This window comes from Nothoprocta perdicaria, unplaced genomic scaffold (genome assembly GCF_003342845.1).
Source record: "Nothoprocta perdicaria isolate Ctin4 unplaced genomic scaffold, notPer1 scaffold_13, whole genome shotgun sequence".
Lineage (NCBI taxonomy): Eukaryota > Metazoa > Chordata > Aves > Tinamiformes > Tinamidae > Nothoprocta > Nothoprocta perdicaria.
The window spans coordinates 3,869,216-3,896,432 of record NW_020454427.1 but is presented as its reverse complement, the minus strand read 5'-3'; the positions used below and the strand labels follow the sequence as shown (position 1 = coordinate 3,896,432).

The 27,217-nt window shown below is 34.3% G+C and overlaps 1 protein-coding gene across 1 annotated transcript in view; it reads left to right on the top strand.

Moving 5' to 3' along the window:
- SGCZ (sarcoglycan zeta) overlaps positions 1-27,217 on the top strand; it is a 215,784-nt gene that overhangs the window by 105,790 nt on the left and 82,777 nt on the right. The window contains exon 3 of the mRNA XM_026033647.1: positions 7,098-7,199. Within this exon, the coding sequence (XP_025889432.1) occupies positions 7,098-7,199 (102 nt within the window). The remainder of the gene's footprint in view (positions 1-7,097; positions 7,200-27,217) is intronic.

Sequence of the window (27,217 nt, the reverse complement as noted above, 5' to 3'; positions counted from 1 at the left end):
GAGATGGAGCTCTRCAGCAATCTGCTTCACACTGTTTGTTTTACTGAGCACATCAATGAAGCAGGGGCCTGCTTATTGAGAGATGTATGGTAGCTGTTCTGAAAAATATGMAATATTTGTATTGGAATACTAAGTGATATTTATAAGCTCCAAGATTATAAAAATTGCAGTGGTTGGTGGCCACAGTTGCTGAAAATAAAGTTCTGCAATAACCAAGTTTGAAACAACACTTTTTCCTCATTTAAAAATAATTGTTTTTTGTTTTGTCAGTAGGTCAYTTAGCTAGTCTTGCAAATTGATTATGTTTCTCTCTACATTGTGATTGAGACAGCAGCATAATAGCCTGGTTACCATTGTGTATTTCTTTTGTTATAAGGAAAGCACACCCAGAGTATATGTGCCAGGCCAGGAAGTTCAGAGCTATAAGATATTAGTTGACTGCTCTAGTGAGTAGACTGTGAGACAAAAGAGTAACTTTTTAGCAGTTTGCGCAACTTAATCTTTTGTTTCCTTTGGTCTGATAGCAAATGTTTGATTTCAAGCACATCATAAATCAATAATAAAACAATACAGCAGAAAAGCTGCTATCATGCTGGAATGATAAAACTGAAGTGAGGTAATCCGTCTCTGCTGCTTAGCAACAGTTAGCTGGTTGTTGGGGGCTATTCTCTTCCCCCTGGACATGGAAGAACTGAAGGCAGACTGAGAACAACAGGCAACATTAAGGCTTAAAAGGGCAGGCAAGAGAAGGCTCAGTAAATATTGTGTATTTCTTTCCTTCCTTTCCTTCCTTTCCTTTCCTTTCTTCTTTTTCTTTGCTTGTTTTCTCTTACATTTTTTACTATTCCTGTAATGCCTAGCTTTGTGTGTGTGTGTGTGTGTGTGTGTGAAATAACATTGAAATACTTGGTGTTTCTTGTTTTCTATAAGAAACTCTAATTTTTAATTAAATTACATATAAGAATATCTTGATTTTGAAGGTCTGCTACATTATGTAGGTTTGGTCATCTGCGCAGATTCCCTTCATTTTCAGATTATTTAGCTTCCTCTAGAATTGTTCTGAAGTATCTGTTACAAATCAGAACAAGCAAGTAGCGGGATTTACTGGCACAAACRCTGAAATTTTAGTTCCATCACACTCACTGAAAGAGATAAAACAAACCAGCATATGTGTAAACCCATCAACATTTTGTGTTTTGTGTATGTGAATTAATGGATTAAAAGGCATCACTCAGATCCTCTGTTTAACTTTCCAGAATGGTTTGGTTGCCATTAAACTAATGTGTTTTAGTTTAATGACACGTGTCAGCACTGGTATACATGAGAAGTCCAGGTCCTAAAAGCTGCTTGCAGCTATTCCTAGAGAATTGAGAGTACTTCTGCTCTATATTTTTACTTGTAAGCATCAACATTTCTTACAGATTTACCCACCAAGATGACTAGTTATGTTAAGAGCAGGTTTGTTTGGTCTCCAGTATCAGCATGCTAGATAAGCTGCAGGTTTACATTATTCTTTCTGAAGTCAAGCCACCTTTATTTGAATAAACCTAATTCAAAGATAACATGTGATCAGGTTTCCAGCATGACTAAATAAGCTCCTTCATGATGTTGTGTCCAAGCTACGAACAAACTTGGATTAGTCTAGTTTCAGTGATGTTAGTATTCATCATGTAAAATATCTAATTATTACAGTTCGTTCTCATCATGTAATGGGAAGGTGATACAGTTAGGTGATACACACAAACTTCTAATATCTGTGCCTTTGCTTGGTTCAACCTTTGTGCACATAGTAAAGCAGGTCTTAATCCCATGTGGTGTTCTTTGCCAGGAGCATCATGGTGTTGAGGATGGGGATTTTGTCCTCGCTGTTGGGTCTGCCTTTGGTTATTTTTGATTTCACTGACATTGTTTGACAACTCACTTTTTTTTTCATAGCCCGACAAACCCCATGTTATAGCCACATGATGAAATACTCATTTAATATTGAAACAGTCACATTTTCAGTTTGTTTTTCACACTGGAGGTCAACTGAAAGTCAACTGAAAAAAGTATTACCTGACCACCTTGTATAGTAACTTTGGCTTTCCATTCCCAAAGGAAGGGAGAGGGGTGACAAATTAGAAAGTAATACTTCTGGATTTACCACTTTTCAGTGTTCAGCTTCAGATGAGGGACAGAGTTCACCTCCTGCCTCTTATCTCATTGCATGCTCAGTATTTCCAGCCTGTCTACCCATCTTTACACAGCTAGTGATGCCGTAATACTGCAGAGATCAGAAACCACTCACTAATTTGTACTGAAATAGTCTTGCTGACCAATACTGGGAGGAAAATATGCTGTTCCTTGACCCTGTCTTTCCCTTCTGTTTACTTCTAATATGGAATTAGAAGTACGTATAGTATTTTCTGACAGTATTTTCTGACAGTTTAAAGTTTGACTATTAGAGGCAGTAGAGGGGTAGAAATTGTGTTACCATAATCTGACCACACATTAACTGGATCAGAGAGGATCCTCATGTTAGAGAGGAAAGCRTGCTGGCTACCAAGGTCTTTCAGAAAAATCAAGTTTTGTGCATCTGAAGCTCTGTCTTCCTCAGTGTATAACAGTGCCTGGAAACACCACAAAGCACTAGATCCTTTGTATTATTTTTCATCCATTTCAGCTGTATGTGAAGATAAAAGGGCTAGGAGTTTCAAAGCAGAGAAAGCTGCAGAGTGAGGTGGAATTTCCTGGCAGCCTTAGAGGATAAAAAGCTGTTGGGATACGTGTGTGTGTTCTGGCTTGTTTTTTCAATAACTGCATGTTCAAGAGAAAGGTTTATGTAGCATGGAAACATCAGTAGGCTCAATGCAGAGAACTCACTTCTGAATAAAGAAAATAATTAGTTTAATGCTCCAAATATTTCAGAGATGTTAGTAATCTGTTTCTTTGTTTATTTTATTTGTTGTTTTTAAATTTCTACACAATTTGGTCTAGATTTCAAATCCTGCCCACCATGTAGTTTCTGTAGGAACTGTAGGCATTCAACAGCTCTTGTCTTTATTGTTTAAATGTCTGAAATTGTAGACATTTCGGTGGAGAATGATTAGTTAGTTCCAGTGGTTTTTTTTTGTTTGTTTGTTTATTAATAACCTTTGTTTTAAGAACATAGTATTTGAAACAATAATTTATCATGTGTAATTTAAATAGAAGAGATATCAGATAAAAAAGTCTTTTAAGATGCTCATGTAATATGCTCTGGTATGCAATTATACTCTCCTCTACAGCGGTAAATAATAACTATATTTGGGATTTTTTTCACTTTAATATAGAGTTCAGATTCAAAAAAAGTTGTTGCAAGACTGCTACAGTTTTAATATAACAGCATAAAATACATGTTTGGCATGTGCAGATAATTACCTTTGATTCCAAAGCTTMCAAAGCAAACAGATACGACAAATACAAATCTTCTTTTTGTCCTTTAATCAAKTCAGACTTAATGTTAGTCTGATGCTTGAATTGATAAATTTATATGTACAACCATTCTCATTGTGGACCAATATACTTATATGTAATAATATTMTAACATTTATATAATATAAATAATAATTGCTTTCCCTGTTTTCTGGAGAGGATTTTATATTTCCTTGAGCAATCGTGGCTACAGTTGAAAAGTATTAGACAGACATCATTACTCCTCAGTATATTCCTGGACATCTTCAGMGATGACAAAGAATAATTTCTGGTTTCTATCTTAGAGGATTTCCTCTCTGGTTTTGTTTTAAACTCTTTGATATAAGTTCTTTTCTTTTTGTGGGAACCAAAGTTCTTCTTAGGTCTAACTGCATTAAATGATGAACCAAACACAAAAGATCTTCCTTTTGATAACCTTTGAAATTATAATAACTTTTWAACCAAATGTCATACTTCTGGAAACTGTAATTTAGTGAAACAGGGAAGTTTCCTTATTCTGAAGCCTGTTTAAATGAGGTGGAGAATTATAGATGAACAAAATCTTTTGTTTAATGGTTCTGCTAAGAGGAATAGCCTTATTTAATCATTTTTTAATACGCCTTCCTATTTTCACTGCTTTAGTATTTAAGCTTATTTCATAACATCTATAGCAGATTTCAGGAAGTTACTTAGGGAAGATTATTGTATTTGTCAAGCAATTAAGGTCGCATTCATTCTATTTCAATTCATCTTGTAACACCATTTTGTGGTTTGTACTTGAGTGTATTGCCTGTCTGGTCTTAATAAATCTAACTAGGTTATAATGTATTTTTACTAAAGTATTTCCATATGCCCAGAGTCTTTCCACACTGGAAGTGCTGAATTATAGCAGAGGGTCTGGTGAAGGGCTGCCTGCCATCTGTACAAGTTATGCATGGAAACAAGTGCTCTCCTGGAAAAAGTAGGCTCTGTCATTAATTTTTTTATGAGACCTTGGCAGTTTAAACTTGCTTTACAAATTTACTTTCTGCTACTTAAAAAGAAACAGGAAAAAAAAATATAACTAGCAAACATTAATGAACAAATTAATTTCTGTGCCTCAATAGTCTTTCTGTAAAATAAGAACAACATCACTCTACATAAACCCACCAGAACTATTTTGAAAATTAACATAGTTGTGCAGCACTTGGGGACTGCAATACTAACCATGTATAAAAGCAGAAGGCAAGAAGGGAACTGATAATGCTGCCATCAAAGCAGTATTTTAACAGAATACAATAAATGAGGAGCAACATAACAAATAGCTGCTTGCGTAGGTTTAAGGGAGTAATGCACAAGTGGTGAATTTCCTGGTATTCAGGTGGTAAAATATGTATAATATAATTCTAGACTTTATTATGTAGAAACACACAAGATAAATTGAAGCTTCCTAGGCATCCTTATTTTTGGCATTTCCAGGCTGAAAATTTTAGTTTATATTTCTTCTTTTTTTTTGCAAGTTTTACCATTAAAAATATTTTGTGTCTGGCAGTCACAAACATTATGTAGAAGCAGATATAACAATGTATTGATTTGCCTTTTCAGTTAGAGAATGTATTATAATCTAAATCAATAAATCAGTATCTGATTCTTGTTTAATATATATTTACTGCCAAAAATATAGTCTGGTTGTTCTATTTCCTTATTATGGTTGTTATATATGGAAAAAATGGACTATTTAGAATTTAGGTGTATTAGTGCAGGTTATACACGCTTTTACAATTCCTCTTTCTAATTTTCTTCCCAGAAAAAGGCATCACTCTCTTCATTTCTCATTTGTAATGATGAAACTGTAGGCTTTATATTTTAAATGTTTTTAAAAGGCATTATTTCATAGTTTACCTATCATACTTTAAGTATATAGGGTGCCTGGGCTAACMAAAAGGCAAATATTGGATTTATGTAATCAACTGTGAACTTTTTAAAGGTTATATGTACTGTTACAGAATCTCCTGAATTTCTCATGGTGCCCTATCATTTGGAAAGGAATTAYACGTATTTTCTTACCTTGGTAGTTTCTGATCACGTAGTTATAAAAATCTCATAACTGATGTGGAAAAGCATGATTCCCCAAATAATGTTCTCCTATTATTATGTGCTGTGCTTTTGAAACCTATCTCTCTTTGTACCCTGACTGTCCTTAGAAATTATATCAGTCTAATTACATTGTACTTTTTTTGTCTCTCTTTAATAATTTTCACAGTTTTATTTTAGATATGGGTGCAGTAGTATAACTCTAAGATCTGCAATTTTGGCATCATTAGTTATTTTAGAAAGGACATAGCTATAGTGGTATAAAACAGAATCTTTGTATAAGCATGACTGCATTTCATCAAGTGTGTCCTTTCCGGATCCAGCTCAAACAGCTGGGGGCTCTGGCATCCAGCTGTTTCTGGCTGCCTAGTTGGTGGAGGTTACTTGTTTCACAGTTCAGCCAAAAGAAAAGAAATGCAAGTTCTGACATCTTGGCTACAGTAAAGTTAGCAAATGCTTCAAAACAATCAGCAGTTAAATTTGCTAGTTCTATAATTAAGTGGATTGGTTTGAGTTTCACTGGCTCTACATTGAAGTGACCTGTCAAGGCATCCAGGGAACATTTATCTTGGATTTCCATCAGTTTGCAAAATGATCCTCTCTTTAAGTACCAAGCAAGTTTCATTGTTTTTCCCATAAGAGTATAACTAAAACCCTAAGATGCTGGGGTTTTACGCTTATATTTTATTAAGTATTGAATTACTTGATTTGTTTTACTCAGACTTATGCCATGGCCCTTTTCTCATTTCTATTAAAAAAAAMCTTCAAACAAAAAAAGTCAAATTTCTTCTTTTTTCACCAGCAATGTGYTCTTGTGTAATGATAAGCAACTACTGCTGATATAAACAAAATAAACAAACAAACACAAAAAAATYTGCGTATTGGCTTTAATTGCCTAGGTGATGTGTGAGGTTTTCAAGACAGCTGTGAACAGTGGAAACTTTAATGGGAACAGTCATTATTTGAAYTTCTCCATAAGCCCACTGAATTTCCAAAGACAGTGGATGGGAACATGGCAATAAATCAGAAGAAATACACTACAGAGTTCGAAAGTTCATCTTCATGAGACAGATCTTCAGAGGMTATCATGATTAAGTAATCTTAAATCAGATTAATGTATAATCATGTTAATATATAGCCTATATTTGTCTCTATTATTTTATTGTAAGGCTTTTATTGCCCAGAATCTCCAAGTGACTTTAGTCATGACTTTTGCTTGCCAACACCACAAGCCTTGCACTTGCATGGTCTTATTAGCCATGAAAAAAAGCATTTATCTTCATGAAAAAGATACTTCTTTATTATTATTTGACAAAAATAACACTTTTGATAAAATAATTTTTGATAAAATGAAGACTTGAAGACTTTTTAGATTTTTATAATTCTAAAATTCCTTCCTATTTTCATGTCCCTATAAAAGTTTGCTTTTCTCTTATTTTCTGGGAATTCCTTTTCACTTCACAACCAGTGTTCTTGCACACCTCATTTTTAAGTATTAGGCTAGCTACTGTGTTCTTCTTTGTACTTTGTTCTGGATAAGGTAACTTCCTCAAATGAAATATGTACATATATATATATGTTATTGCTTATAGGATGGAATGGGAAATTTGAGAGTCACTAAAAAAGGAATACGACTTGAAGGAATATCTGAATTTCTACTACCACTATATGTGAAAGAAATCCATTCCAGAAAGGTATGTTTTACATCTTTTTTTCTTAACTTATAGTCAATATAAATTATTTTTTTTCAGTCTCAAATTACCGAATTTCATTCTTACACCTCCTCAACTTGCAGAAAGTGGAGTTTTGTTTTGAGAGTATAATAGAAGAGAAATCTGCCTTTGTATCCAAAATAGATTTTTTCTGAAACTTTGCTTGCTTTCTGAAACAAAATACTTCCTCTTAAGAAGGCATAAATATAAGGCATGAACATTTTATACTTTGTGACCTCAGTACTGGAAATGAGACATTTGATGTGAACTTTAGAAATCCAAGATGGACATAATATATGCTAAATGCAGTGATATAAATGAACGGTTTTTTATATGTTTAAGTAGCTCAACCTGAGTCCTTTCTGGTTTTACCTAGTGTGATTTTTATTTTTTTATTATTAAAAATAATTTTACTGAACTGCATAATGTCTCTCAGATTTAATTCTTCTAAACAAACCATATGTCATATTGTTAAATGTAATTGTTATTTAGCAGCAGGCTATGTTAGAGAGGAAGGAAGTAAATCAAGATACTGTATATTCGGAAGTGCAATATTACTCATTGTGACTCAGTCATGCTGGCTTGTATAATATAATAGTTCCATTAAAAATAATTTTGCATTATTTGAAATCTATTAAGTCCTTCCTACCACACAAGTGATAACCTGTGATCAGAGAGGAGTATATAATGGTTTTCAATTGAGTGCAGAGCATTTTAATAATATAAAAGTTGGCAGGAGTGCAGGGTATGTCTATATCCTAAATACGTTCGCAGAAAAATCTTTTTTCTTTACTATCTGAAATTTATCTTGCTTTCATAAAAATATATATCATTCATAAATGATGTTATGACAGTTTGCAGTCTGTCTTAATATACTTTTAAGTATGTTAAAAGATGTGTTAGTGAACAGCTAGTCTCTCTGTCTTCTTTTTCTGTAAAACCGAGCTCTTTCAATGCTTAAGAGTTGGAAATTTTTAGAATATTTAGTAGTGTATCCATCAGTAATGTCTGATTTTATCACTTTCCTGGGCAAATAATATTCTTTTACTTTTTGATTTAGTAAGGCTATACTCTGATTTCTCAAATTGGAAAAACATCYACAGGAGAAACTTGTCTAAATTTTTATCCTAACCATGAAAAGGACCTCTAAAATTTCTGAGTTCTTTTAATATTTCCTTAGTATTCTGATATGTGGAGTTTATGAAATCTGTGTAATATTCCCAGGCTGCGTAACCTGTATACCCACACTTCAAGAAGAACACTTTTTTCCATTAGAAATTACAGTGTGGTGTTCATAGTGTGTTCATTATTAGTTCCTTGTCACAGGTGGATGGTGTCTATTCCAGTTGGCATTATTGTAGATGCCAGTTACCATTTGGGATATTTGCTTGTAGAGGGCTTCATACAGCAGAACGTTCATTCTTGTAAAGTCAGTATGGAAGGTTCTGTGTCAAATGAGATTAATAAGATGCCCAAGTAGGATATTAATTTCACACAAAGCTGCTAGCCAATGTGAGGAAAAAGTGCATGCAAATATAAGTGCTGTAAAGGAACAGGATGCGAAGTCTAAATTTCTTTTCCATTTTTCATCGTTGGCATTGATCCAGGTGCAAGCAATCCGGATTATGATATAGTCTGTATACAAGACTGTATACAGACAGTCTGTAACAAGATATATGAAATCAAGCAGCGCATAATGCAATGACCTGTATTATTACTATTTTCCACACCTCCTGTATTTGATTTCATTATCATCCATTATTGCTTYGGTTATGAATGGAAACAATTAGTGTAGAGTTTTATTAGTTTGCCATAAAGGAGAAAAAAAAAAAAAAAGCATGATTTTTTTCCTCAAGAAAAAACTTTCTTCAAAAGTTTTCTTTAAATTTTTAGATATATTAATCTCTTCCATTCAAACATGCAATGCTTATAAACATTGAAGAAAGCCTAAGTTTTCTTCATTTAATAATTTTCCTTGCAGATAAAAGAGGTAACTCGTTGTCTTATGCTCTGGCAGTTGTTTTGCTTTTGTATAGAGATAACRAGGTTGAAACTATGCTCTCTGGACTTGGTTCATGTGTTTTCAGTAGCTAATGCTAGAGAAGACATTATATAGTGACTTACATGAAAAACATTTTAAAAACTTCAAGAAAACAGAAATATTGACTGCATATAAACTTGTAACTGAAAATATACAACGAAAAACTTGCTGTGTATCTTGTATTTTTAAATATATGATTTCTTTTCTGAGAACAAATAATATTTTTCCAAACCTGAGCCATCCTAGGAAACCTATTTGACGGTATTTTTTTCATGTTTTCTCCAAGTATATATCATCATTAATATAGAGTTAATCTTTGAATTCGGGACTGTTTGTACTTAGGCATGTAATTGTGGCTTAGATGCCTTTATGTGAAGGCCTGAGTTCTCTTCTTGACATAAGGTTGATTTGGTGGGTTTCCTCTGACTTCTTGATTTTTTGCACAGTCTACCATATTGATGAATACTGTGATCACTGCAAAAAAATCACTTCTATTTTTTCTCCAGACTTTTCTTAGACTTATTGGAATTTCTTAAGTGTTGTTTGATAAGCTTTCTTTGCCTCTGTTTAATGATGGCAAATCTTGAGGTCTGTACCTTCTGGCTTTAGTCCAGTGCCAAATTTCAGGCTAGTTAAAGGGCAAAAATATTCAGTTATTTGAGGAAAACTTTCTACTTCCAGCAGCCATTTTTAGGYCTACACTGAGCTGTTATGGCCTTGAATTTTCTTGTAATGTATCAGTATGCATCTTTACCATTGAAGAATAGGTCCACCTTCTGAACTGTCTCCACAGACTGTAACTAGATTTCTACTTAGAGAAATAGTCAATTATTTCTGATGACTTTTGCTCATGTGAGGTTAAACACAATGATGAAGTTATTTTAAAATCACATTTACTAGATCAATATTTTAAAAGTTATTTCACAATTATAAAACACACATGAAATGCCATCTAGGGTGTAGTCTAGTACATGTGATTACACTGGTCTTGTGCTGATATAGTGTCTAGTTTCTATATGTTTTATTGTGCTAGAAAAATTACTATATGCCCAGAGAGGAGATGTAGTCTCCACCCTCTCCATCCTTAGTCTCCATTCAAATGCCATCTGGACAGGCTTCTGGGCAATGCTCTGTAGATGCCCCTGCTTTGAATAGTGGGAGTTGGACTAAATGTTCTCCATCACCAACCATTTTGTGATTTTCTGTCTAGAATAAAGCGTGTAGCTTACATAGAAATAAACTGTTTCTCTATAATCTGCTTTATAGAAATCCCATAGATTGTGGTACTTAAATTTTTGTTAAGTATGTCTTGCACAATCCAYAGAGTCATAGAATAGCTTAGGTGGCAGCAGCCATCTGGTCAAAACGGTGTCTGCTTTGAAGCTACATGAAGAAGGCATGTGACCAACGGCTATCAAGCACTCTCCTATGTACCTTCTGGCTCAGGGACTGCTCGCTCAGTCTGGTGGAGTTGTCATGCCTGAAGTGTGTTCATAAGCAGTTGTAATGTTCTCTAAAGATTTTCTTTAGAGTTTAGAGTTCTCTAAAGAACATGTAGAGAAACTCACTTCCCCTTCACCCACCCCAAATATATTCTTGTGAAAGCTTAAGGGCAAATTGTTCCCTATATAAGGTCTGCTTTCTGCTCTATAAGATGCCATATAGTAAAGCTAGTGTGAGAATCCTGCAGTCTTACCACTACTGAGAGATGAAAGTACCAGGGAAAACTTAAATAGGAAACGTAGTCATTTTTCACAATTTTGTACTATCAAAGAATCAAAAAGACACCTAAAGTCGTGCCCTCTTTATTGCTCTGTATAAAGTACAAGGCTTGTTTCTGCAGTTGCATGTCACAGTCCTCTCTAATAAAGTCTGAAATGCTCCCAGTTCATTTTTCTGATACTACTTTTCCGATTTGCCTTTGGGAATCATTCATCTGTCAGTGAGAATAAAGTCACTACTGTGGTATAAAGGGCCCACCAAGTCGTTGTGGCTTTCAACATGGAGCACTTCCAGTGTACTGAAAACCTGGTGTCAGTTTATTGGCTGTGAGCATGATATAAGGTATTCTTAACCACAAGTTTGCCAAGGAACAAGTCATTCTTATATTTGTTGGTGGTCTCTGTAGGGACTGCCATTCTGAAATTGAATTGGCTGTACTCCACTCCTTGCTGACAGCCGATAAGACCTTCATGAATCATGACTTTGCCCTTGACATGCTATACTTCACTGAAGCTTGTCTGGGGATCACCCAATTGTACAACTCTATCTTTTCTACACATCATTTTTTTCRTGTCACCTGGGTACTCCACTTATGATTACAATGATTTGTTGCTCGTCCAAGGAAGATGTGTACTTCTTATGCTGAAAAATCTGAGTTGATATTGTCCAAGCTTTTGTTTTGTTCGTTACAGTTCATGAATACAGTCATGAGTGGCCTAAATCCATCCATTTTTATGCTAGCCTGAGGAATAAATGTTAATTTGGGAACATTTCGTGATGTAGAATAATTAAAGAAGTAGTGTGTTTTTTTTTTTTTTTTTTTTGGAGTTTTGTTTTTGTTTTTGTCTTGGTATCTCAAATGCATATTTAGTTTTAAAATATTTCCTTGATTGAAATGCTTTGATATTCTACTAGGATAAATTTCTGTGAAACTCTGTGATAGTTCAGGTTGATCATTATATCCTGTGCCTGATCCTAATACTCAAAGCTGAAATTTTTAGCTTTGAAAATGCATTTATAGGGTGTTGTTTGTTTGGATTTTTCTTTGCCCTGAAGGAGTTTCCCAGTGTGGTATGAACTTCAAACTCTTTTATATGTTTCTAGGATCTTTTCCTCAGTGACTTCAAGAAAAGCATTTTTCTTTGTGGCTAGATATTTTCTCAAAAAACTGTCCATCTTCTTTCTATTTCAGAAAGCTGTGTTGCCTCAACATTGCCTTTAATGAGGAAGGATCAAGCTTTCTTCCTCAAGTTAAAATAAGAAGTGTGTGTGTGTGTGTGTATGTGTAAAATAGCTGCAGTGAAATAATATGCTTTAGAAACAAAACTATTCCTTTCAGGTTTCTTGCACTGCCTACAATAAGCAAAAAAAAAAAAAAAAAAATAGTAATACTCATTGTTACTAGATCCTAAGTACGTTGTTCATTCAGTCCTTCCTTATAAAATTTTAGTAGAGTAATAATTCTTCTTTTTAAATGTAAAATTAATATGTATTTTTCATCATCTTGTGCTTTATGCTCTTGAATATTTACTAGCATTGTTCCTCCAAAGCAGTTTAGAAGTTTTACTTTGGAGAAATACTGTGCAAAGATTTGGTTATTTCAGAACAAGAACAGTCTTTGACCCTGGCCCGCGTCCAACAGTGATAATAACAAATAACATTAACATTAGTTGAAAGCCTTGTGGACTTTAACAGCATTTTCATGATCATAATTGCACAAAGCAAAACATTTTAAACTTTCCTTGGTACAAAGAGTATGATCAGTGATATTACTTGAATTTATTTTTCATTTAAAGGAATTAAAAATTCAACTAAAAATAATCTCTAAATTGTTGGTAAATACCACGCAGTTTTAACAAATACATGTATTTTATGCTGTGTTCCAGTGTCTAACTTTGCATGTAATCATTCTGCCCTTTTTCAGTGATAATTTCTTGTGGATTTTGCAGAAAAGCATTCTGATTTTCCAATTTAATTTCTTCCATGAATATTCCAATGAAATCCTCTTTTTTAGGTAGTTTCTTCCTTTCTATGAATATGAAATTAAGTAAATGCGAAACGGAGAGAAGATGTTGAAAGGTTTATTATTCAAACCTCAGTTTATAGATAACAGCACATTTTGCTGATTTGCAGGTGACCAAAATGTTCCATTGTACCTTTTCATTATATTTTACGATATTATCAAAAGTTGCTTCAAAAAGGTTGAGTTTTCTGGTGGAAAACTTTGGAGACTTTCTCTGTGGAAGATTCTTTGGAAGAGTCTAAGTAAATTTCAATTTATAACTGTTTAATATTTACTTCTTTTAGGCAAATTAAGACTTGAAATGAGCTATTTCAACTAAGCCAAAAGCCAAAGTCATTTGTCTTTTGTGCCTTCTTGAGAATAATGTTAAAAATATATCCACATATTTTTAAATTACCAAGTTGATTTCTCTCTTTTTTTTTCTGTCTATGCTTTGTTATAATACATTTTTTATGCTACAAATAATATACAACTAGTATATTGAGTATATTACTCAATAGAATTACAGTGTTGAAAAATGTTAGTGCATGCTAGTGAGTTATACCTTACGAAGGGAATCTGCACCTACATCTTAAAAGAACTTATTGTAAGATCCCAAATTTAAATAGGCAGGATAGTATTTTGGTCAAAGTACTTTTTTCTGCAAGTAGAAAAGTAGTTGCTTTTGCAAAAAGCTGATCCACTTTGCATTTCTGGCTTAGCTTTTCAGGGCACCTCATCAACATCACAGGGCGCCCACTCACACTTAATTGAATTGACAGCACAAGACTTTGCTTTTGTAATTTCATAGTTCCTTGATTTCTTCAGAAAATATGGAAAAGAGGCCACAGATTGAGTGGAGAAATCAGATCTGGTAGATATTAATGGAAAAATTCAGAACCAAAAATAAATTAAGACAAAAGTTATTTTAGAAATGTTTTCCTTATGACCTAAACCAGTTGGGGGGGGGAGGGGGGGGAGAGAGTCAAATCATTCTGTGTGCCTATTGTAGACTTCACTTTTTTTTTTTTCCTAAAAGTATTTAATTTCATGTAGATCAGTATTGGAATGCCAAGTTTGGTACCAATGGAGATTTCACTTTTACTAAGGAGAGTAAAGTACAATAACATTTTACTTGTAAAACTTAATCCACCATGACAAAGCTGGATACACCATGCTACTACAGTTACCATCTATATTTAAAAAGACTACTGCAATATATATACTGTATGAATTGTTGGCAGAATTATGCATTACAGAATGACACTCTAACAAACTTTGTGAACTATAGATACTTGCTTTGCAGAATGAGTAATTTCAATTCAGCTGAAGATATAAATGAGTCTCTGGCTCCACACCAAGAACCAACGTTACTGTAAATCCCCAGATGTTTATTGTACAGTCATAATGCTGAAACTCTAATTACCAGTTCCAGTACAGGATGTTAACTTGCTCAGCTACTTCCATTATAAGACTTTTGCTTTCCCTAGGAGTTTTCTTTATCTCAGGCTTACTGATAAATTTCAACATCTGTAGCTTGAAGTTCTTTCAGTATTTATTTCCATCTGAATTTGTCCCAAAACTGTTCTTGTAATACACATATTAAAATTATTCTTATAACCTTAATTTATATCTGTGGGACTCAGATAATACATGACATCACACTATATGATCATGAAAGTTTATTGGGTTTTGCCTTTTTTCTCAAATTAGAGATCATTTTTAGAGTTTGGAAATTTGTCTTTGAAACATTCATGCATTTAACTCTTCGTATTTGTTTTTCAACTTCTTCTGCATGCGTGTTTCAGGCTATTTTTCTTGTACCTTTCTCAGATAAACGTGTCTTAGTGATTGCCAGTCACAGTGTCTTAGTGATTGCCAAATACAGGAAGAGGCACCTGTTGAGCGTAGTACAAATGCTTTGAATTCAGGTAGTCAAAACCAGCAGCTACTAATGCATTCTATGTAGGGAAAAAAAAAAGGAGCATGGATCTGTTTTACCAACTTGAGATCAGTGCTCAGATGAAGGCATATAGATGCATCAATATTATTTGATCTTGAGTTTTTATTCAGGGATTGCATATYTCATACATTTCCCTAACTCTGGTTTGACAACAACTTCTTTATGTCCCATTCACATTGGTTTCTACATAGGAACCACATGGGGATCTATATAGCATGCCTGACAGCTAGACCAGGATCACAGAGTATGCCACACAATTCAGGAGGAGTTGTAGATTTGCAGCACTTTAATTTGGATGAAGAGTGTATTTTTGAAGTGTATCTTGCAGCCCTTTCCAGTTATTGCCCTGTGGTATATGTTAGAGCATGGTCTCTTGGAGCCTGCAAGCTGGATTCTTTTTCTACAGAAAAAAAACAGACAGGAGTAAGCTCTGCAGCTACTATTGGGCATTCAATCCACAGGACTGGATAAAAGTTAACCACAAATAACACCTCACAAAAYATGCACACATTTGAACATGAGGTACACAGCACCAACAGCTTTACTCAAAAAGTCAGTTCTAACTGGACCGTGCTAATGTAGATATAACCAGTTTCTCACTTCCACTCATCAAGTTATTCCCCTTTGCTTCAATTCTAGTTTGACCACCGACCTGTAGGTTTACATATGAGGTTTAATTAATGTCTTCAGCTGTAATCTAGAGTGTGTGCCCTCCCTTGCAGACACTTTGGACAGTTTTTTTGCTCTTTAAAATTGATAAAGAAATCTCTAAAGTTCCAAATCAGCATAGTTACTGAGATGTCGCTATTTAGAATACATAAGAAGCCGCCTTTAGCTTTGACTTCTAACAGTTCCATACTCAAAGTCCTTTATTATATCAGGCTGTGTATCTGTGCTTCTTTGTAGGCTATTATGCCTGTGTGTACAGCAACTTTATTAAGTAATACTCAGTAGGCAGTGAATCTGAATAGTTAGAACCCACAGTCATTTATGTGTCTACAGTTTTGCCAAATTTCCACAGAAATACCCTTTCTTTGCAGTTGGACTTAGTCTTGCCAAACAAAGGATTGCTGCTTGTGTGTGTGTGCGTTCATTCTCTTTTAGTGAATGTGAAACCTCACCTATATTGTGTACATTTAAAAAAAAAAAGTTTTTAATTTATAAATCCTTTTTTATGAAGGTCTCAGGATCAAAATAGTTTGGAAACCTTTCAATTTCACCGTGCGTGTGCGATAGCCCTTTTCCTTCGTTTAATTTTCAGCAGTCAATACCATCATCTGTTCTGATTATCTTCATAGTTTTACTTGAGTAAATCTTCAAAAGTAGATCTTACTACCTATATGTTTTGAGTCCCCAGCTTAGCAAACTTTAACCAAATTTCATTCATTATGTTGAATGAATGTTTCGCAATTTAATATTTTACACACAGAATTGCCATTCTAAACAATGTGTCATTTTTCCCGTAAGATTTTCTTAATAGTTATAAACTTAGCAGCTCATTTCTCAGCAGAGCTGGCAAATTCAACAAATGTCCACCTAACTGTATACTTGTCTTTGTCTTCCAAGCTTAAGTGAAAAGAAAGAGTAAAGTCGGTAATATACCTTGACAGTAAACAAATTTACTTTATTTAGATTGTTATAAGCCTTTAAAAGTAAAAGACTGCTCAGAAAAATATCCTGCCCTGGTACTTTCCTCTTTCATATAATTTCAAGGACCAGAGGGTACTATTTCTAGGATTTATGTGAGTGCTTAGAATTTAGACATTTATTTCTCTATGCCATTTGTTTCTGTGCTGAGATGTTTACAAAGGTTAGAAAACACAGAATCATGATCAGTTTTTATTTCTAAAGGTCGATAGCTTTCTTCACGATTTCAGATAAGATGACTTCTGTGCCTCAATTCCTTTTTCTGTAAAACAAGGGCGCTGTAAAAAAGAGCACTTTCCTATCTCACAGAAGGTTGTAAGGCTAGATGTTTTAAAAGGTTATGTGCACTGTGAGACTTTCTATGTACTACATAAAGTAGTAAATATCGTATTTGTATAGTGTTTTATATGAAATAGCGAGGTCATCCATTAATGCTCAGTGCCTCCAKTTACTATTAGAACTATTATTTTGTTTTCCTTCTAGAAGATCAAGTTTATAAGCATCATTCTAAGCTTATCCTTCTCTTATAATTTATTTCCTGTGTGTTTTGAGACTGATGAGCTATAAATTGCCCATGAGATGTGGTGCTTTTCTTCTAATCAGATTCTATAAAAAGTGAAGCCTAGCATTATTTTATCGCTGTACTAAGCAGTTCTGCTAATGATGCTACCAATACAATGTTCCCATTAAAAAAAAAAATGAAACTGATAATGATGTTGCTCCAAATTGGGAATGAAGAACGAACAGTTTTGTTATGAATTGCTTCTGGCAAATCCTTTGAGATGCTCCAGGAGCAAGAGCTCTAACACTAGAGATAGTATTAGAAAAAGTGCATCATGCTCTTTAACATTTTCACAGGCCTGATGTTTCCTACAGCTGCTTTCTCTGATGTGCTTTTTCCTTACAAAAGTAAATAGCCTTTGATCATAAATAAAATATGCAAGAGGTACAAAGGAGCAAGAGAGAGGAGATCCTGGCTTTATTGGAGCCAGGCAACGTGTGAATTGGCTTCCTCTCTTTATAAAATGCTATGTTTTCTTTCTCGTTCATGGAAATGGATCTAGGATTTTCTGAATCTGTGTGTGTGTGTGTGTGTGTGTGTGTGTGTGTGTGTGTGTGTGTGTGTGTGTGTGTGTGTGTGTTTTAAAAATTTCTCTCAAAACCAGGGTATATATTAAGAGTTGTTCTGATTTTTTTATTTTTTTTTCAGGAGGACATTTCTTTTGATTTCATGTAGTGGTTCCTAGCTAGTTTATTTCGTATTATCTCTCTGGAATTTCCTAAATCAGTGAGGAAGACCTCATCCTTATGCTTTTAAAACATGGAAAGAAACAGAAGCTAATTTTTAAGAGAGCTTGGGTAGCTAAAAGAGGGTGTTTGGTGTTTGTAAGTGAGGAATTGCAAGTGCTTACTGCTTGAACTGTTGAACTTACAAAGRAGCCTGTTGTTTGCTTAGCAACAAATGTATGCTGCAGTTCTCTACAGTGATAAAAAAAAAATTCTATACAGTGGAAAGCTATACAGTGATAAAAATTTTATACAGTAATAAAAGTATTTGTTCTATTGAGCTTTATTTCATCTTTCAAAGTTGTGTAAGTTGCAAAGACCTCTTTATGTTGAAGGTGTAAATCTTGATTTGAAAGCTAAAGAACTATATTAAGTGAGCTGGTCATCATTCTTGTACAGGCAATTGTTTGAGTTGGCTTTAGGCAAAGACTGCTTTGAAGATTGACCTATTTTCAATTTAATGTAGACCACTAACAATGCTTTTTTCTATCTTTTTGTTCGTTATTTGCTGGAGCCATTTCATGCATTTGTTTTGAAAATCTGTTGTGCATTAGTTAGTAGTGCAGACATGCATATGGTTGTTTAGGTAGTGGAGAAACCGTGGTCCAGTAAAATCTCTTCTCTATATTCTTCTCCACAAAAAGAAACCTAAAGCAATGGCACTCAGGACAATGTCACAGTGAAGTAATATGCACAGCATTTTGAGCAGACGAGTGATGGATGAGAAAAGGTTCMACATCATTAGTATTTTACAAGGGTTCATTGAGTGCCACAAGTACCTTACCTCTGGCTCTACAGCCTCTGTGCAGATACAAGTCACAAAGACTAATTAAAATAAGAATATCTGATGGATCCTCAACCGTTCTCTGCTTGGTTTGAGTGCAGTCAGAAAACACCTGCTTCTGTTGTGAAAACTGTAATCAATTAACATTTACCTCGGGGTAATTAMAGCCATATGCCTTTGATTCCCTCTACAGAGTTTTTTGATGTTGCTCAGCTTTGTCCTTTTAAGTGCAATCCTGCCATCCTTTCCAGTGAGTCTTGTTGTTCTTAAACTGTCATATGCATTTATTATTTTAATAAATCGAAAGAAATAAAATGAAACTTTGGATATGGTAGTACATGGTATTAGTAAGAGTGACAGAATGTGTTGCTTAGTGACTACCCACATCTTTTTGATGATTTGTTTACTTGTTTTGAAATTCTTCTAAAACTCATAGTTGAAACACTTTTCTTCACACTGGAAATTATTCTAACTTCTCTCTGGTTAAAATATTCTTGTTCTGAAGAGCAAATGAAATCCTGATTTGTGTTCTCAGTCTTTCTTACATGGAAGGGAGGATCATGAAATCAGCATAACAAGACATGCAAGTGTTTATGAGGCATTTTGCAGTGACTTTATCTCCCACTCCCGTTCTGTATGTCTTTTATGTTTTTCTCTCTTGCAGCTTCTGTTTCATTTTTTAAATATAATTTAATATTCCTGGGGAACAGGAGGAAGAATAAGAGCCCATGAAAATGACCTTATAATGTAGTTATCAGAGAATTTACCTGAACCAGTGATATCTCAGTTTCAGATAATGATCCAACTAAAATTTTGTTGATAAGACATGAGTTTTGGAATATTTTTAGCTACTTTTAAAACTAAATTTTATAGGAAAGCCATGTATTTTGTAATATAAATTGGCCAATCTCTTCACTCAAGCCATTAAATTGCATGCCTTTCCATAGACTGACTTCATCAAAATTTTGGGTGTAGTCCCTGGRATATATACTGCTGTGAGGAAATATAGGGTTGATTCATCCTCACGCTAACTAGGGTTTCTAGGTAATTAAAAGTGCTTCCTAGCATTATTAAAAAATACTTCCACTTTCTCATCTGCATGTAGTGCTCTTTCTTTGTATGCATGCACCATAATGAAGGTAATTCTCTCCGTTCTCAGAAATTCCAAGCAATCACAAAGAGGATTAGTATTGTTTTAGTCTGGAGAGACTGTGTTTGTATTTGTTCTTCCTGTCTTTATAAAGCAGTAGTTTACCTTGTCTGATTTTCCGATATGAGAGCTGTGGAGGGAAGGAAGAGAGAAAAAAAACTGTTGTAAGGAAGACAGACCTACAGATTTGGATGAGGCTTAAAAGGAATAATGACCTTTCTTTTCTCAAACAATTCATGCCACTTCATGCCATTGAAATTATCAAGTTCTTTCCAGTTTTTTATGGTGGTGGCAGGAGGGTGGAATAAAACAGTGAGGTCTAATCCTAATCCCAAATTACCATCACAGAAGCCTCAAATGCAATATTATTGCCATAAGCAAATGTTGCCTTCTCTTAATATCTTGCAAGGAGTGTCCATTTTTGTCAGTAGAGTACAGTAGTGTGATTGTTTCAGTGYTTGAACACAGAGTAACTACCTGTGGTGCAAAGGCAATTAAACTGGGGAATTTTGAACAGACTTTAAGTTATCAGCATGTTGTTTTCTTTAGGAGTAAACTTTTTCAGAGCAGTCAGAAATTTCAAAGGGAGTTACAAAGAGCGTAGCTATTTTAGCTGACATACTACGCAAACAAGAAAATCAGGACACTGGAACTTTTTGCAGGGTTAGGTATAAATAGAAATAGAACTGGCATGTTTCATTTGAGGGAGGAGAAACAGAAAGAAGGGCATGCATACTTGAATACAAAAACCATTATGGTATGTCAGGTTCTCATTCTTAGGGCAAATGTATTTAGAATCCAGGGAGAATTTTCTGGTGTRTCAGTGTAAGTATGATTCTGGAGGAGAAGAATACAAAAATAACTGAAATATTTAGATGAAACATTCTATAATTTAACCCAAGAAAAACAAGAGAGAAAAAAAAAAAACTTTGGCAGAATGCAAGAATTAAGTCTGGTGTTTTAAGGATGATGTCTATTTTTATCCTTATCTGATCCCCTCCATCATTCTTCTTGGAGAGGATATGTTTGCAAGAAATATGGCTAGGATCTGAAATGCAACAGTACTGCGGTGCACAATTTTGAGACAATATATGTGCACTTAATAAGAATGACAGCTATGGGAAAGCTATGCAATAATGGAGCAAATGATTATTTTGGCATAGTGCAAAAGTAAAAGGGAAGTTGAAACTTGTACAAACTATGATAAAATCAAGAATTTCATAGTTTGACATCGCTGTTTTAGCACTACTTCATCTCTTTAGTTTGATTTCCAAGTTAAACAAAAAAAAAAAAGGCAAACTGAGAAAAGAACTCTGTATATTCTATTATACAAAATAATGTTTACCTTGGCAAGGTTATTGTCGGAGACACAGCTCATATTCCCAGTTCAATTTCTGCCATTTAAACAGAAAGATTCATTGGTGTATGTAACAAGCTTGTGACTGATGTATGGACCTAAGAGTAGATACAAATAGCAAGAACTGTTTGGCAGTGTGTTTTATGATTGCTTCTGATGGCACTTTCTTCCTTGCTGGATACACCCTACAGTATTTGGTTCTATTTCTCATTTTAGAGGAAGCACATTCTAGAGATCAGGGATTCTTTGTCTCCCCTATTCTCTCATTTTCTTAGTGCTAACTTTCTGCATTCTACCCTGGGAGTAGAATTCACAACCTGACAGGGTCCTCCTCATGCTGGTAGGAGTCTTGGAATCTAAGTCTGTGTCCTAACAYATAGTTCTCACTTATTTTAAAAGAAATTGTGTAACTTATACTTCAGATACTCTTTCCCATTAGCAAGACAGCCAGTAACAATACTGCTTCTATAATTTTCAAACAGCTGCTTCTTCCTTTTCCTTTAGTCCTGGACAATTTTTTTTTTACAACACCAAACATCGTTAGAGTGCTCCCCTCTTGTCTTTCTCACTTCTTGAATAGTTTTAAGAGAGGTTTGAAAAACTGTAGTGAAGATTTTGTGAAGTTGCCCATCCTTTCTCAGCTGTCTGCCAATCCCCCCAAAATATATAATCAACCCACAGGCGATTTGAATACCTTGTGTTTACATCTTTCACAGATGAACATCTGCTAATGGGAATGCTTCCCTTTCTTCAGGGATTTTAGAGCATTATCTAGTCGACACTGGTTTGATGTGTTGATGTTTTGAGCTCACAGTAAAGACTATAACTATTTAGCAGACATTGCTAACCTCATAAGCTTATTTGAATGAGCGTACACCCTTCCTCCACCAGAAATGGATGTGTATGTGAGCTGTTYTCAACAATTTTGTTGACAGTTCTTTTGCAATTCTGGCTGCTTCTCAAAAAAACAGTCAGTGCTCCATGATGACCAAGAACTGTAGAGATGATACGTGTCTTGTACACCAATTATAATTATAAAATCTGCCCAGGTAAAACATTCTCAGAAACCTGGAGAGCTTTACGCTACATCATTATAGTCTGGAAAACATACACTGATTAAAACAGAAATCTGTTGAGAATTGAAATATGCTTTCCTAGGTCCTGTAGCAAAGAAGAAATGATTACATAGACAAAGATTGCAAGTTAATGAATGTAATTCCTTTACAAAAAGAAAGTGGCAGTGGAGGTTAATCATCTGAACCTTGAAATTAGACCCAGGGAGAGATGATGGTATAATACCCTTGGTGGTCTTCATCATTTGCACTCTTCTTTATTTTTGGTTTTCTATTTACATTCTCTTCTGTACCTTCAGTGTGTAGATATAAAAGTCTACTCATAACCTGGTATCTTTAGGTCAGATGAAGGAGGCTTATCTCTGCACAGCAAGCTGTTGCACCCTGTAGTGCTCCATCATCATTCATCACTTGAGCAGTTTTCAAGAAATCTTATTTATTCTATATTCACATTTCATCAGGCTGCACATAAAAATCTTCAGGACAGTTCTCGAAGGCTTTCTGAGAAAACCTTAAAAGATTGGAATCTATTATTCCTAATTCCCTATTATTCCTAATCTACATTTTAAACACTGTCACAATTGTTACTTGAGCTCATCTTGGAATAAAAGATAAAGACTGAATAGGCATCACAATGAGATAATTTAAAAAACAATGATCCTCCWGGTCGCTGCACACCCACTCTGGATCAGATCCCAAGCCATACAGCAAACCCAGAAATGCCCTCAATGGGACATTAATTATTTTTGAATGGGTGCTAGAAAATAATGCGATTTGGCCTCAGAAGCCAACTTATCTGTGATATGCCTCTGGCTTATGAGCAGAAATAAAGAGAAAAGAAAATTTGTGTCTCCTGCGGTAATCAACATAGTATCTGAATGGAAGAGAGTATTGCATACTTGCAGCAAAAGCACATTTAATTTTTCCTATGCATCAGTGCTAGTACATATTTAGAATTGCCACACTTCTACTAACAGAGGTACTATATGCATGCCAGGACATGAAAGTGACTGCTGGTTGCTTCTGTAGAACATCCGCTGTTAGCGTGGTTATGATTTTACAGTGCGACTAGAACAACAAGTCAYGCAGAATCACACTTTAGCCAAGTCATGCTTCTCAATTTTCCCCCAAGAGAAGGTTAATGTAGGATAACCCGCAGTTGGATTCATAATTTTTCCAAAAGAGCARAAATCTGGAATGGAATTAATTTTTAAATACTAAATAGACTAAATCTAGAGTAGAATGAATGTATTTTCAGTTCTGTATTCCAGAGGCTTTGGAGCRGATTAGTATATACTTGTGCATTCCTATGCGTGCCCATGTTTCTGTTTAATGAATCTACTTGCCAGGTATGTGGTCCATTGCTTTGAATATTGCAAAAACTCTATTTGAGGTTTAGGTTTCTGATAGTTTGCATTAAAGCATTTAATCTTCTTTTATTTTTCATCCTATTTCTTTGCTTTGTTTTCATAGCTTTTTTCTTTACTCTAGTCATATTCTTCAAAGAATTTATGCATTAAACTGGCAAAGTAGTAGGAACACAAATCCAAATACTCTTAATATTCATAGCTTTATTATTATAATCTATTTTTTTCCAGATAGTAGAACTTGAAGTGAAAGAAACTACTGAAGTTTTTTTCCATAGTAACAGACTTTAAATCACRCAGCTGCTATGAATATGAAGTTTTTGGCTGATGATGGCATGTGACTTTCAAGAAGACTTGACTCGATCTTCTGATTGTGTGATCAGAATTACTATTACTGCTAATAGATAATACCAATTAATATCATTATAAATGTTTGAACACGTATATAAATGAAATATGAAGAAGATGAGGAAACAACAACAACAAAAAAAAGACTTCTCATTAGTAGTCCTTAAATATTTAATGTTAGGCACATTTTGAACAGTTTAGAGAACGGAACCATAAAAAATGTATGGATGCATTGATTCATTTTGACTATTTCAGATAAATCGTGAATATCTTGAAATAAAGTAGTGAACCTTTGAAAATCCTACTTGAGTTTTTCTCACATGAGACTAGAAACCCAGTTTTGAGCACAAGAGACAAAAGCCCTCTCTCTAGTTGAAGTTGGAAGCCGTCAGTATTGCATAGCAGAGTTGAGTGTGCAAAGAAAGAGAATAACAATAGTATTTTTATGATATTATGTTGTATTTGCCATTGCTATTTAGTGGCCTGAGCAAAGGGCACATTGGAGCTTAGGAATCACTCAGATCAAAGGTTACAGAATCAGTTCCTGTCCTCCTGCAATAAAWTTTTGTTTTATTTTTTTWTTCAAGTGGCACAAGACTCTTACTATCTTCCTGCTTAGTAGTTCATAGCCTGGTTAGAGATAGAGATTTTAATTCCTTTGGGCTGAACTGAGAATAAAACTGTGTCTCCTACTTCTTGAGCATATGCTCTACTTATTAAAAAAAAATTCTATGCAAAGCTACAAGCAGTAGTGACAAAATCAACACATTTAGTCTCAATGCTGTATTTGCAGGCTAATGTTAGGAATCACCACAATCTGAAACAAATCTGAAATTTCTTTTGTTAGCAGACAGGTGCCTGGATGTTCAGTTCAAACAAGATAATGTCATGTAAACATAAGGACAGTGCCAAAACTTCCAAGGACTAAACAATRTTTTCCTGGGGAAAAAACAAACAAACAAACAAACAAAAAAGCACTAAGATATCTGAGATACCAAGTCTTGAGTTAAATAGATTTTTATGGGATAGCTTTGATTTCAAAATGAAATTCATGAAGACACCTCAGTGCTTTTCTACAACTTTTGACTCCTTAGATAAATTTGAACAAGAGTTATCAAAAGTTGTATGATTATTTTAGTAATTATTTTAAGAATTAAATTTTATTTTATGCCCTAGTCATTCTTGTAGAAATCAAACTTGGATGCTTTATGAAAAGCAGCTTCTTCCTCAGTTTCTCTTACTGTAGTGATCCTAACTGAATGACATGGTACATGGAGGAGTTAGTGATCCCCTAAAACTTTTCCTTTTGAAACTGTTGCTTTGTTTTCCTAGCGGAAAGATAAAGATAATTTTAAGGCTTTTTTTTTGTTGTTGTTTTAGTTAATCAGGCAACTTCAAATTGAATGCTAATATAAAATGGATTAATGAACTTCATTAGCTAATGTTTTGAATAAATAAGGCAAAATTATGACTCAAGAGATGTTGACAGAATTTTTCTCCAAGCATAYTTCTGGTGTAACATCAGTAGGAAAGACAGCCATCTGTCCAAGTGTTTTTCTGTAAGGATATTCAGACTTGTTTGGAAAACAACCAGACTCTCTCCTTGTAGAGGCTGGCAAATCTGAGATATAAAATGGAGTCATTTAACAGATTGAAGGTCTTTATGCAATTCATGAACCTGGAGTAATGGGGAGGGCAACTGCCTTGGCAATAAAATTGAGTCTATGCCCTGTCCTCATCAAATAATAATAATGGTAATACTTAGTTCTTAGTGCTTGATAGCTTTTTAAATGTTAATATGTACAGTAAACTCTAAACTGAAGCAATATCAGCTGCTGCAATTGCTACTAAAGTTCTTATTAGTATGCATATCCTGAAATATTAGTGAATGATGTAGATTTCTTTCTTCTCTTCATTGCTTTGATGCTTTTACTCCTTGCATATTTCCTGAAATGTGTTCCTTTCCTAAAGACACTGGAAGTGATGTACATATGTGGTATGTGTCAATCTGTCAGAGCAATGAATATGAAATGAAAACTTTTTTTTTTTTTTTTCCTTTTCTCTGAGGCTCAGGACTCAACATTTTACTTATGTCTTTATATGCTTAGGGCTTTAAGAAGTGATTGTTCCTGCTGATGTAATTTTGAACTTAACTTTGTAGTTGATGTGTGGAAACTTAGAGGTAGATCAAGAATGGATTTAACTGTAAAATTGATCCTGTGATCTCATTATATAGTTTCTTTGAATATAGCAGCCTTGTTAAATACAAGAGAATATTTTTATCATGTTGAAAATTTAATGATGAATCTTTTTACATTAGGTTGAACACATCCAACCTAACAGGCATAGATTTTCTCACCTGACGGCCCCTTCTCAGAGTTTATAACTAATTTACAAATCCTTGAAAACATACAAGAATTTTATGTAGTGATATAATATAACTGAGTCTGCTCTTCATAAAGAAATCTTTCAGATTTTGACTTTGCATTTTTTTATATATATATATATATATATGAAATGAGCTTTTTTTGACCTCTATTAATATTTTAATAGAGATGACTCATTTTGTTGGTGGGAAGAGGAAGGAGGCTTACCAAAGGGTTGGAGGGGAGAAACCACCATGGAAGTTACTGGGTTAAGGATCCAACCTGTGTTATACTGGAAGCCAGATWAATGAATAGTTTGATCTGAAATTCAATGGCTATAGCAGTTCAGCCAYTTCATCCCTCAAAGAACTTCTTTTCAAGGAGGTGGGACATTCATTTCATAAATATCAACAGGCTCGGATATTTTCCACTCTTATGAGTGAATTGACTTTTCTTTCTTAATACATTTTGGTCTACAATGTATGAGTCAATGTTTTCCTTGGATACCCTGTGATATCTTCTGTTGTTTTGAAGAGTAGTAGGAAAAGAATAGTAGGAAAAAAAAGTAGGAAAAGAGGCTACTATCTAAGATTTAACTTGTGTCTCCAGATTATGTAGAAATTCATAGTTTGAAACCAAACTATGTATTGTGCCAATCAGAAGACAGTAAAGCAATTTAAAAATAACRTAATGTATTCTGTGAGAATAAAATGTCTGGAAGCTGCAATTTGTTGTATGTTAGGAATGGTTTCAGCTGCAGGACCCTGTAGGGCAAACTCTTTTTGGCAACAATATCACAAAATCCAAGGTTGTTTTGAGAAGCTCTTGATCTAACAAGACAGCTTACAAATTACCCAAAGCCCATTAAAAAAAAAAAAAAAAAAAAAAAAAAA